This window comes from Bos indicus, chromosome 10 (genome assembly GCF_029378745.1).
Source record: "Bos indicus isolate NIAB-ARS_2022 breed Sahiwal x Tharparkar chromosome 10, NIAB-ARS_B.indTharparkar_mat_pri_1.0, whole genome shotgun sequence".
Taxonomy (NCBI): Eukaryota; Metazoa; Chordata; class Mammalia; order Artiodactyla; family Bovidae; genus Bos; species Bos indicus.
Window position 1 is genome coordinate 67,456,328 of NC_091769.1, and position 13,168 is coordinate 67,469,495.

At 40.8% G+C, this 13,168-nt stretch overlaps 1 protein-coding gene across 3 annotated transcripts in view; it reads right to left on the reverse strand.

Annotated features, from left to right (window-relative positions):
• Positions 1-11,199, reverse strand: part of DLGAP5 (DLG associated protein 5) — a 45,202-nt gene extending 34,003 nt beyond the window's left edge. For all 3 annotated transcript variants that reach the window (XM_019968957.2, XM_070797631.1, XM_070797630.1), the window contains exons 1-3: positions 11,059-11,199; positions 7,236-7,474; positions 1,500-1,693 (exon numbers count right to left, since the gene is read on the reverse strand). In XM_019968957.2, the coding sequence (XP_019824516.2) occupies positions 1,500-1,693; positions 7,236-7,473 (432 nt within the window). In that variant the 5' untranslated portion in view covers position 7,474; positions 11,059-11,199. The remainder of the gene's footprint in view (positions 1-1,499; positions 1,694-7,235; positions 7,475-11,058) is intronic.
• Between the last annotated feature and the right edge of the window lie 1,969 nt (positions 11,200-13,168).

The window sequence follows — 13,168 nt, forward strand, 5'->3', positions numbered from 1 at the left end:
GAAGATCCTCAAAAAATTAAAACTAGAACTATCATATGATCCAGCATTTCCAATTCTGGGTACTTATCCAAAGAAAATGAAAACACTGACTCAAAAAGATATATGTACCCCCATGTACACTGCAGCATTATTTATAATAGCCAAGTGTCCATCAATGGATGAGTGAATAAAGAAACTAATAGTCCATTTGTGTGTGTTTTTATTATTATTCAGCCATGAAAAAAGAAGGAAATGTTGCCTTTTGTGACAACATGAATGGACATTGAGGGCATTATGCTAAGTGAAATAAGTCAGACAAAGACAAATACCGTATGATCTTACTTATATTTGGAAGTTTAAACAAATAAGCCAGAGAAAGACAAATACCATATGACCTTACTTATATTTGGAAGTTTAAACAAATAATAATAAAAAACCCAACCTCCTAAATAAAGGACAGACTGGTAGGGGACTTCCCTGAGGGTGCAGTGGCTAAGACTCTGTGTTCCCAATGGAGAGGGCCCAGGTGCGATCCCTGGTCGGGGAACTAGATCTGGCATGCTACCGGTAAGACTTGGAATATCACAACTAAAGATCCCACATGCCACAACAAAGATCAACAACCCTGCATATGCCATAACTAAAGACCCAGTGCAGCCAAATAAATTAAACTAAACTTAAAAAAACAAACAAAAACCAGACTGGTGGTTGCCAGAGGTGCAGGTTGGGCAAAAAGGGTGAATATAGTCAAAAAGTACAAACTTCGAGTTTTAAAAATAAGTCAGTCCTGGGAATATAGTATTCAGCATGGTGACAACAGTTAATAATACTATACTGTACGTTTGAACATTGTCAGGAGTAGACCTTAAATGTTCTCATCACGAGAAAAAAATTTGTTTAACTATGTGTGGTGATAGATGTTAACTAGACTAATTACCGTGGTCATCTTATAACTTATACAAATAATGACTCATTATGTTGCACACCTGAAATTAATGTCAATTATATCTCAGGAAAAAAGATGTCTTAAACCTATTTCTTGTTTTTAAACCAATGGCCCAGTCCACTTATCTCTTTTCACCTAATCTATGTATAGAGAATAGTCATAATATATGATTCACAACTGGTCTTTCCATCTATAAAAGCTTGCCTTTCTAGACTATAATCCTTAAGGCAAGGTAATCTTCCTGAATATTAGTTTGATAATGGTACAATCTCATTTATAAGCCTCCCTTAACTCTGCATATCCTATAAGGTAAACACCAAATACTCTGGCACAGCATTCACTGTTTAGCCTGACTCTACCAGGTTTTTTCCAATCTCTCCCCTGGTTTTATCCAATCTCAACCTACCAGCAGTTACATCAAGAGACTCTGTTTTCATCTTCAGTGTTACTATTATGTCATTCCCACCCCTATCAACTAGGGGACTCAGGGAAATGATTATTTTAGTCATCTAATCTCTTAAAGAAAATACCAGTTAAAAGCAACTATTTCTCTGTATCAAGTTAGGATACTAACCTTTTTTGGCTCAGCTTTCATAGCATTCTGGTTTGAGAAAAGAAAACAAGGCATATCAGGTTTATAAAGACCCACTTTAAATACTCCTCGTTTAGTTTTCTCTCTCTGCTCTTTCAATTTTTGAAGTTGTTTTTCTTCTTTGTATTTTTGGAGCATCTGTTTTCGTTGATCAAAGACAACAGTTTTTGTTGACTCTAAGTAGGAAAAAAGAAAAAACAGTATATAAAATATTTCAGATAGAAAGTTAGGCAAATATCTTAACTTCTAACTTCAACTGTTGCTAAGAAGTGCTTTTAGTAACTTCTTGTTAATTCCTTAGCACTTCAATTTATTTCCACCTCTGTTTTAATATTCCTATTTCTTTTGACTTCACTTGTTCAAATATCTGATTGCTTGCTATGTCTAGGGATGTATTAGTTCACTTTTAAATTAATTAACTTCTATGATACCAGACTCCAAGCTAACGTCCAGTGATTCTCACCTCCTGGCAGTCATGTCTTGTGTCATCCCTGCCATCTGAATAGGGCCGACCTGTGTGACCAAGAAAGTACTGTGGAAATGATGGAGAACAACTCCATGACTATGCAGGTTAGATCCTGGGTTGGGAAGATCCCCTGAAGGAGGGCATGGCAACACACTGCAGCGTTCTTGCCTGGAGAATCCCCATGGACACAGGAGTCTCCAGTCCACAGGGTCACAAACAGACACAACCGAGGCAACTTAGCACATACGCATACACTCTTAGATCACTTGCTCTGGGGGGATGCCAGTGGCCACGTGGAACTGTTAGGAGACTCAGGAAGCCCCATAGAGATGTCCATGTGACAAAGAACTAAGGCCTCCTGCCAAAAGCCAGCATCGACCTGCTGGTCACATGGATGAGTCACTTCAGAAGTGAATCCTTTACAATAATCAAACAGTATGTAGAAGTAGATCTCCAGTCTCAGTCAAGCCCTCAGATGCATCCTGCATAACATCCTGACTGCAGTCTCCAGAACCATCTAGCCAAGCTGCACTTAAATTCCTGACCCACAAAAACTGTGTAAATTAATAAACACTTATTGTTTTAAGCCACTGAATTTTGGGGTAACTAATACTATTTCTTTCTTTTGATATTTAGGCTCCCTGTCAGTTTAGCTCAATTTAGGTTTTCTACATAAATCTTATGTTTCTTTAAACTATGAAGTGTCTTACAATATAATGCTTATTTAATACAATAATGTTTGTTGAAACATTTTTATATGAAAAATATAAGTGGCTACCATGTGTGAGACATTTTTAGTAGGAAGAATAAGTAAGAAAATGTCTGCCCTTGAGGGGCTCAAGGGAACACAGTTTTAAAAAAGAGAATGCCCATTAAAAAGAATCAGTACAACAGCTATCTGGAGAGATCAGGAAATGCTTCCTTAACACAGCATACCTAAAAAGGGTTCAGAGGAATAAGTAAGTGTTTGTCCCCTGGATAAGGATTAAAAATAATCCATACATAACTGCATAACTGAATAAATTTACTACAAAAAGGTATATACTTAAAATGAGGGAAATTTATAGTATATAAATTGGACCTTGATAAAATTGTTAAATAAAAGAAAACCCCAGGCAGAGTACAGAATATGCAAAAACACAGATGATCAAGTGGTCAGTCACCAACAAACCCCTTTATCTTTGACTTCTCTGAAGGTTCCCCTCAGCTCTTGATTGAACTGAAACCTGGCTCTCCCCTGAAGTCACTGCTTCCCTTGTTGTCCTCTCATGAGGCTGACTGTTTTTTCTCCCACACTAGAGTATCACTGCACCTGAAGAGGAGAGATGACCTCATTGTTGGTTTCTGATTATTTCTTCTTCATTTAAAGATCCCAGCTTTACATTTTGTGTCATCAGATCTAACCCAGTATCTCTTCCATGTTTGTTTCTCCTTCCTTGAAGGCTTTAGCTCGTGGCTCACTGTCATTGTCTCCATCACTGTTCTTGCACAAATCTTGATGACTCATCCAGTACCCTAGCTTCTCGATTCTTAGGTGTTCTTTCTTCCAGTGATCTTTCTTCCACTGTATCTCAGGTACCCATTCCCATGATCACACCCATACTAGTACTTCAACCTTTCTCGTGTCATGGCACACATAAAATAACATTCACAGACCACACTGCTTGTGGTCAAATGCAACTAACCAGCCAAAGAGAGAGAGGTCTGATCAACCCAGGCCCTGCCAGAAACTTCAAGGGCTCAGAGGACCAATTTCCTGTCACACCTGTATTCATTCATGAGATAACCAGGCACTTGAGACCTCATTATTACCGATGAATACTATATGTCCTTCATAAGCCCAATTTCAAGAAATCCATTCTCTGATTACCATATCTTATCTTTCCAACAATTCTTTGGCTCCACCAGGACGTACCTACATGCTCCTGATCTACGATCATATTTTCACTGTCTTTCACCTCCCTCACATCAAGTGTTTTCATATCCAATTTAGAGTCCATGATTTATCATCATAATCACTACTTCAACTTTTTGGCCCCTCTCTCACTCTGGCAAAATCCCAATTCCAATTAAAGGCCTCTCTATGTCAACTTTCCACCTGCAATGCACAAATGAATATGGCTGGAACAGCACACAAAATGCATGCTACTTCTTTCCTTTCTACAGTCGACTCTCCATATTCCTGGGTTCCACATCCACAGATTCATCCAACTGCATATGGAAAATATTCAGGAAAAAAAATTCCATGGTATTTCCTAGCACTCCAGTGGTTAAGAATCTGTCCTACAATGCAGGGGATGCAGGTTTGAACCTTGATCAGGGAACTAGATCCTGTATACATGCCACAGCTAAGATCTCTCATGCCCCAAGGAAGATTGAAGATTGAGTGCTATAAGTAAGACTCGGCACTGCCAAACAAATAAATATTTAAAAAACCAAAAGACCATGTATAAGTTGGCAACACCTGAATTTATTTATCTAGCTCAGACTTCTCCTCTGAACTCATCTTGGATATCCAACTACCTTTTCAAAATCTCCTCTTTTACATCTAACACTGAACTCTAACCTTACCACTCCCCCAGTCCTTTACAATTTAGTAAATGGCCACTGCATATTTTTAGGTGCTCAGGCCAAAAACTTTGGAATCATCTTGATTCCTCTTTCTTACTCATCTATATTTATTTATTTAACTTTTTGGCCACTCAGCATGTGGGATCTTAGTTCCCTTACCAGGGATCAAACCCTTACCCCCTGCAGTGGAAGAGTGGAGTTTGAACCATTGAACCTCCAGGGAAGTTCCCTTGACTTCTCTTTCTTCATCAACCCCTACATTGAATCCATTTAGAAATCATATTGGTTCAACCCTCAAAATACATCCAGAATTCAACCAACTATTTTTGCTGCTACCACTCTGGCTTCCCTGGTGGCTCAGACGGTAAAGAATCTGCCTGCAATGCAGGAGACCCAGGTTCAATCCCTGGGTCGGAAGATACCTGGAGAAGGAAATGGCAACCCACTCCAGTATTCTTGCCTGGAGAATTCCAAGGACAGAGGAGCCTAATGAGTTATAGTCCATGGGGTCGCCAAGAGTTGGACATGACTGAGAGACTAACACTTTCACACTTTCGCCACTGTGGTCAACCATGTACTAAATTATTGCAACAGTCTTCAAGCTGGTCTCTCTGTGGCTATGCTTGCCACCCCACAATCTATTCTCAACACAGTAGCCAAAGAGATGCCTTTAAATCGTAAATCAGAGAAACATTCTTTAATCCATTAAACATTTCATATTTCAGAGTAAAAGCCAATGTCCTTATAATGATGGCCCTCAGGGCTCTATGGGAACTTGCTTGCTTTCTCCAGCCATGCTTCCTTATTCACCTTCTCTGGAACACACCTGGCTCATCCCTACCTCTGCTGCTGCTGCTAAGTCGCTTCAGTCGTGTCTGACTCTGTGCAACCCCACAGACGGCAGCCCACCAGGCTCCTCGCTCCCTGGGATTCTACAGGCAAGAACACTGGAGTGGGTTGCCATTTCCTTCTCCAATGCATGAAAGTGAAAAGTGAAAGTGAAGTAGTTCAGTCGTGTCCAACTCTTTGTGACCCCGTGGACTGCAGCCTACCAGGCTCCTCCGCCCATGGGATTCTCCAGGCAAGAGTACTGGAGTGTTGCCATTGCCTTCTCTGGCTCCTACCTCTAGGCCTTTGCAAATGAGGAATAAAAAACACTTTAATAGCACACTGACAAAGTTAAATTTAATTTGAAAGATTTTGGCCGAGGAATGAAGTGTTTGAGAGGGTCCGAGTAGAAGCAAAGAGACAACTCAGAAGGCAATAACATCACCTCTTCTCACAGAAAATGTCAGTTTTCTTCAAAGTCCATCTTATTCAGTTCTATGACCCAGTTTTCATTTCCTCTGAACTCCTAACAGATGTTATTCTTTACTCTATCCCCCCTCAACGACCAACCCACTTTCTTTGATCTTCAAACATAAACCATCACTTCATCTCAAAAACAAAAACGCTACAATATATTAATCCAATTCTTTTCTCTCACTTTCTTTTAGAATCACAAAAATGACAAATCTAGAAGAAATAGTTTTAGGCCACCCCTCCCTATTACAGAAGCAATTAACCTTTATATGTTGAGTGTCTCGTGCGTGTCAAACATTACACTGGTTCTGGAAAAATGATAAAAACTGAAGCAGTGAACACTTAGAACAATGTGACATCTCATTTCTCTATAAAACTTCTAAGACTTTATCTCTCTCTGCCATTTCTTCAAACTTTATCTTTGCTTTGTTTCACTGCAATCTAGCTCCTAGTACCTGCTATATAAACACAACTAAATAGGAGTCCAATGACTCATTCTGCAAATGCATGACACTTTCCAGTTCTCTTCCTTCTATTCTATAGTATCCCTTGCCTTCTAACACTCATTTTTATTATCTTTATCTTTTGCTGAGATCATTCCTTTCTTTTTGAATTGGTTCTTCCCCTCCTAACCACCCTAAATCCATCTAGGCAAACTACAGGGATGAATACTTTGATTTAGTATCCTTACCTTTTGGATACTTCAATCAAGTATATCCATATTTTTTTAGTTGCAGCATGCAAATTCTCATCGGTTATATTTTTATATAACCCTTATTAACTTATCTTGTTAATGTTTATCTTACCTAAGCTCTAGAAGTAAGAAATTAGGATTCCTATAAGGCCATATAGGTAAAAAATGTTATAATACTCCATAGGTGAATGGCATTAGCCTAGATAGGGACGTTCAGTCTTTGCTTGAAATAGGAAGTACTTAATTGTAGAAACGGAGAAGGCCATGGCAACCCACTCCAGTACTCTTGCCTGGAAAATCCCATGGACGGAGGAGCCTGGTAGGCTGCAGTCCATGGGGTCGAGAAGAGTCAGACACAGCTGAGCGACTTCACTTTCACTTTTCACTTTCATGCATTGGAGAAGGAAATGGCAACCCACTCCAGTGTTCTTGCCTGGAGAATCCCAGGGAGGGGGGAGCCTGGTGGGCTGCCGTCTATGGGGTCGCACAGAGTCGGACACGACTGATGTGACTTAGCAGCAGCAGCAATTGTAGAAAACACAGTTATTTAGAATGTTATTTCAAAACTCCATTCTTCTGGTCAGGGTTTTTTTAAACCTCAGATATTAAACCACTTTTCTGAGGTAATAATACTCTCAGATATTACTCTTCAAAACACTTGAAATTACAATCAACCTCTACTTACTTGGCTTGATACTGGCCTTTTCTGGAACAAGCTCTTGAGATGTCTCATCTAATTCAAGAAGACTTCTACTTTCCAAGGTTGGAATGTTGACATCTTTCAAACCAAAGTGTCTATTTCGTTCATATTCCTTATGTCTGTTTTCTTTCTGAGACAGTGATTTTCTATGAGCAATTTTAGTTCTAATCATGTCAGTACTTAAATCCTTTCTGTGCCGACTGGCAAAATGTGATGAAGACATCCTGTCAGGAAAAAGAGAGAAAGACCAACTTACGTGGAATTTCATTTTATATTTTAAAAACTTAAGATTCCAGTTCACTTCCTACACCACTTCAGAGCTTTCTGAAATAAAAATGTTAAAATACAAAATGGAATATACATGTGAGTTAAGAGTGGGAAGAAAGTTATCAAAAGAGAAGATACTACAAACTATTTTGGGGTTCTGAATAGGAACCTGTTTGACAGGTGAAGTGAAGTCCAGGAAGCCAAGGTCTGGAATATAAACAAGAGATTCTAGGCTTACCATAGAGAACACTGCAAAATGTATGAAGTAAAGGTGAAAATAGGGAAAAGTAAGTGAAGGACAGTATACAGAATAGTTGCCTTAACCTTCCCCTGATGATGAATGCTCAAAATTCTCCAAGCCAGGCTTCAGCAATATGTGAACCGTGAACTTCCTGATGTTCAAGCTGGTTTTAGAAAAGGCAGAGGAACCAGAGATCAAATTGCCAACATCCGCTGGATCATAGAAAAAGCAAGAAAGTTCCAGAAAAACATCTATTTCTGCTTTATTGACTATGCCAAAGCCTTTGACTGTGTGGATCACAATAAACTGTGGAAAATTCTGAAAGAGAGGGGAATACCAGACCACCTGATCTGCCTCTTGAGAAATTTGTATGCAGGTCAGGAAACAACAGTTAGAAGTGGACATGGAACAACAGACTGGTTCCAAATAGGAAAAGGAGTTCGTCAAGGCTGTATCTTGTCACCCTGTTTATTTAACTTATATGCAGGGTACATCATGAGAAACGCTGGACTGGAAGAAACACAAGCTGGAATCAAGATTGCCGGGAGAAATATCAATCACCTCAGATATGCAGATGACACCACCCTTATGGCAGAAAGTGAAGAGGAACTCAAAAGCCTCTTGATGAAAGTGAAAGTGGAGAGTGAAAAAGTTGGCTTAAAGCTCAACATTCAGAAAACTAAGATCATGGCATCTGGTCCCATCACTTCATGGGAAATAGACGGGGAAACAGTGGAAACAGTGTCAGACTTTATTTTTTTGGGCTCCAAAATCACTGCAGATGGTGACTGCAGCCATGAAATTAAAAGACGCTTACTCCTTGGAAGGAAAGTTATGACCAACCTAGATAGCATATTCAAAAGCAGAGACATTACTTTGCCAACAAAGGTCCGTCTAGTCAAGGCTATGGTTTTTCCAGTGGTCATGTATGGATGTGAGAGTTGGACTGTGAAGGCGGCTGAGCGCCGAAGAATTGATGCTTTTGAACTGTGGTGTTGGAGAAGACTCTTGAGAGTCCCTTAGACTGCAAGGAGATCCAACCAGTCCATTCTGAAGGAGATCAGCCCTGGGATTTCTTTGGAAGGAATGATGCTAAAGCTGAAACTCCAGTACTTTGGCCACCTCATGCAAAGAGTTGACTCACTGGAAAAGACTCTGATGCTGGGAGGCATTGGGGGCAAGAGGAGAAGGGGACAACAGAGGATGAGATGGCTGGATGGCATCATCAACTCGATGGACGTGAGTTTGAGTGAACTCCAGGAGATGGTGATGGACAGGGAGGCCTGGCATGCTGTGATTCATGGGGTCGAAAAGAGTTGGACACGACTGAGCGACTGATCTGATCTGATCCGATGATGAATGCAGGCAGCCTGGCACTTTTTCTCAACCAGAAGACAAAAAAAAAAAAAAAAAACCCACAAGATGCATATTATATAGTTAGAGAAGATAAATAGGCAGTCAAATATGAGATTGAGAAAAAAGGGTTTCCAGAAGTACCATAATGATTAGAAGGATAACCATATGCTTGCTTTGGTGAGACAGAATAAAATTCTTTTAGCCATACAAGAAGTCATATAGTTTATTTGGCATATACTCTTTTCTTAGAAAGATCCCTGAGAATGTATTGAAGTAAAACAAGAGAGAACAAGAAAGATGATGTCATGGGTTCTAAGAAACTGTGGATCCAAATGAAAGTGAAAGTGAAGTCACTCAGTCCTGTCAGACTTTTTGAGACCCCATCAACTGTAGCCTACCAGGCTCCAACTGAGGAAGAGAATAAAGGAAACTGGAAAATCTAAGAGCCTCACCTAAACAACTAGTGGAGAGAACAACTAAGCCAAACTGGAGAAAAAGGACCAATTCTCCAAAGAGTCTTGCCAATTTAAAAGAAAACGGGGGGGGAGGGAAGGATGGAACGTCTGTCACTAGGAATTTTAAAAATACATAAGCACACAGTGCTCTTCAACAAGAATAACAAAGAAAGTACCCTAGAAAACTGCACATAAAAATCTGCATAAGAAGTGAGGCAAATTAAAATGCTATTTCAAGCAATCAACAGAGTATAAAATATGAGAATTCATCTGACCTGAATGACTCATTAGAAAACACCCTGATGCTGGGAAAGATTGAAGGCAGGAGAAGCGAACGACAGAGGATGAGATGGTCGGACAGTATCACTAACTCGATGGACATGAGTTTGAGCAAGCTCCAGGAGTTGGTGATGGACAGAAAAACCTCACAAGATGCAGTCCATGGGGTCACAAAGAGTCCGACAGGACTGAGCGACTGAACTGAATGCTAAAAACATTCTCCTTTAAGGGTCCAGAGGAAGTGATAAAGAACTGTGCTTTTTATCAAGAACTCTCCTCTACTATTTTTTTTTACCACTTCTCACAAATACTATGGAACACTTGCTCTCCTTGCTGCACAGCAGGCCAATGAAGGGGAGACGAAGTGTAGAGGCAAGGACTTTATTCCCCAGAGCTGACCAAGAAGATGGCACACTAATGTCTAGGGTTCTGAACAAAGGCATTTTAGTTTAAAAGTCAAGCAGAGGGGTAGGATTCTCTGAGGCAGGCCATTCTGTATGATTATATATAATAACAAAAGCAACGGAAAAGCAAGTCAAAGAAACAGTTCCAACCTGGAGTCAAAATTGGCTTTTCCTGCAACAATATTAAGCAGTTATTAAAGAAAAAATTAAAATTATGTATTAGTTATTTAAAATACGGCATAGCACTGTATTGTACACAGCAAAGCGAGAAAGGGCTAACACTGAAGGCATATTTTATTATCATCTAAATCCTAAAAGGTAGTATAACTACCCTTATACAGATGAGGTAAATTAACTGCCCACATAAGCACTGTTAAAAGGTAGTGGAGCTGAAATCCCCAGCCCCGCAGCCCGGCTCTTCACACACATTTAAGTTCTCTACCCTTGACTGGAGTTTCTTCCAGCCTGAAAGTCTAGAACGCCTTACTTAGTCTTGCTTGCCTAGGGATTGTCAACCCAAGCGTTTTTAGTTGTCACATAATCTGTAAGGAGCTACTGGAATATAGTTGGGGCCAAATGCCAATTACACCCCGGTGGCGAAATGCTGCTGCTACACAGGTCTTCTCAAAAAATATTAACTCTTCCGGAGGACTGAGTCAACAGCTTCCGGAAGGAGAGGTAATGAGGTCCTAGAAGAAGCTTCCCCCAGGCGAAGTTCAGAGCGTTGCCGCCAGTCCTCGGACCCTTTTATAACTTCTAGAAAGAAGCCAACCGTGTCCTCCTCCAGCTACCCAGCAACTACCTACCTGAGGCAGTTTCTAGCGTTAAACTTCAACCAAACTAAAAGGAACTCTCTGGTCCTGGAAGACCACCGCGCCTCCGAAGAAGGAACGTCTACAGCAAGAATCGACAAAATTCAAACTTCCCGCACAGAGCCGCTGATTGGAGGTATTTTAACCAACACTTCCGGTAAAAGTGCCCGCCTCTTCCCCTCGACGAGGCGCGCTATTAGCTCGCTCCTTGCCGTATTTGAATTGATTGAAAGGTTAACGGACCATTCAAAGGGTAGGTGTGAGCGGGCTCTTTGGGCGTGTCCGGGATGCTATATTGACGAAGGGCGGAGCGGTGGAAGGTCTGGGCCGGCTAGGAGCGGGAGTGGCCGGTGGTTGACCGTGGGCTACGCTTGCGTCCGCTCGGCAGCTACCTGGCCCTCGCTGGTATCAGAGAAAGGACAGGATGAAGGAGAAGGGCGTCAGAGTTTGCAGGGCTTTTTGTTGTTGTTTTTTATTTGCAGGACTTTTTAATGTCCTTGTTTAATTACATAAATCAGCTGAACTTAATGAAATATTTTCTTCGCTTAAAGTTTTAAAGGAAGTTTTATTATCGCACCAAATTGCTCGTTAAATCATGATTAGTTTTATTACTTGTTACTTGTCTTTTTTTTCTCATCTACATTAAAAAATAGATATAAAGTAATTACATTCAGAAGCATAGGTTTTTTGAGTGTATAATCTGATGAGTTTTGCTAAATGTAATCAGCTGTGTAACCACCACCCAGTCAGGATATGAGAGCATTTTCATAACTTTTGAGTTCCTCAAGCCCCATTCTAAATCTCCCAGCGTTTAGGTGCTCACTCTTTTGATTTCTGTCACTTTAAAAATAGGAGTGGTAGGTACTCTCCTGTTTGCCTTTCTCTCAGTGTATTGTTTGCAAGATCCATCCTTACCTTTGCATGAATCAGCCCTGTTGTTTTTATTGCTGAATACGATGGTATGATCACTCACCTAGAGCCAGACGTCCTGGAATGTGAAGTCAAGTGGGCCTTAGGAAGCATCACTAGGAACAAACTAGTGATATGATGGAATTCCAGTTGAGCTATTTCAAAACCTAAAAGATGATGCTGTGCAAGTGGTGCACCCAGTATGCCAGCTAATTTGGAAAACTCAGCAGTGGCCACAGGACTGGAAAAGGTCAGTTTTCATTCCAATCCCAAAGAAAGGCAATGCCAAAGAATGCTCAAACTACCGCACAATTGCACTCATCTCAGTATCAGTATCATTTCAGTTCCTCAGTCATGGCTGACTCTTTGCAACCCCATGAACCACAGCACACCAGTCCTCCCTGTCCATCAACAACTCCCAGAGTTTACCCAAACTCATGTCCACTGAGTCAGTGATGCCATCCAACCATCTCATCCTCTGTCGTCCCTTTCTCCTCCTGCCCTCAGTCTTTCCCAGCATCAGAGTCTTTTCAAATGAGTCAGCTCTTCGCATCAGGTAGCCAAAGTATTGGAGTTTCAGCTTCAATATCAGTCCTTCCAATGAACACCCAGGACTGATCTCCTTTAGGATGGACTGGTTAGATCTCCTTGCAGTCCAAGGGACTCTCAAGAGTCTTCTCCAACACCACAGTTCAAAAGCATCAATTCTTCAGCGCTCAGCCTTCTTCACAGTCCAACTCTCACATCCATACATGATCACAGGAAAAACCATAGCCTTGACTAGATGGACCTTTGTTGGCAAAATAATGTCTCTGCTTTTGAATATGCTATCTAGGTTGGTCATAACTTTCCTTCCAAGGAGTAAGCGTCTTTTAATTTCATGGCTGCAGTCACCATCTGCAGTGATTTTGGAGCCCCAGAAAATAAAGTCTGACACTGTTTCCACTGTTTCCCCATCTATTTCCCATGAAGTGATGGGACCGGATGCCATGATCTTCGTTTTCTGAATGTTGAGCTTTAAGCCGACTTTTTCACTTTCCACTTTCACTTTCATCAAGAGGCTTTTTAGTTCCTCTTCACTTTTTGCATAAGGGTGGTGTCATCTGCATATCTGAGGTGATTGATATTTCTCCCGGCAATCTTGATTCCAGCTTGTGTTTCTTCCAGTCCAGCGTTTGATGTACTCTGCATATAA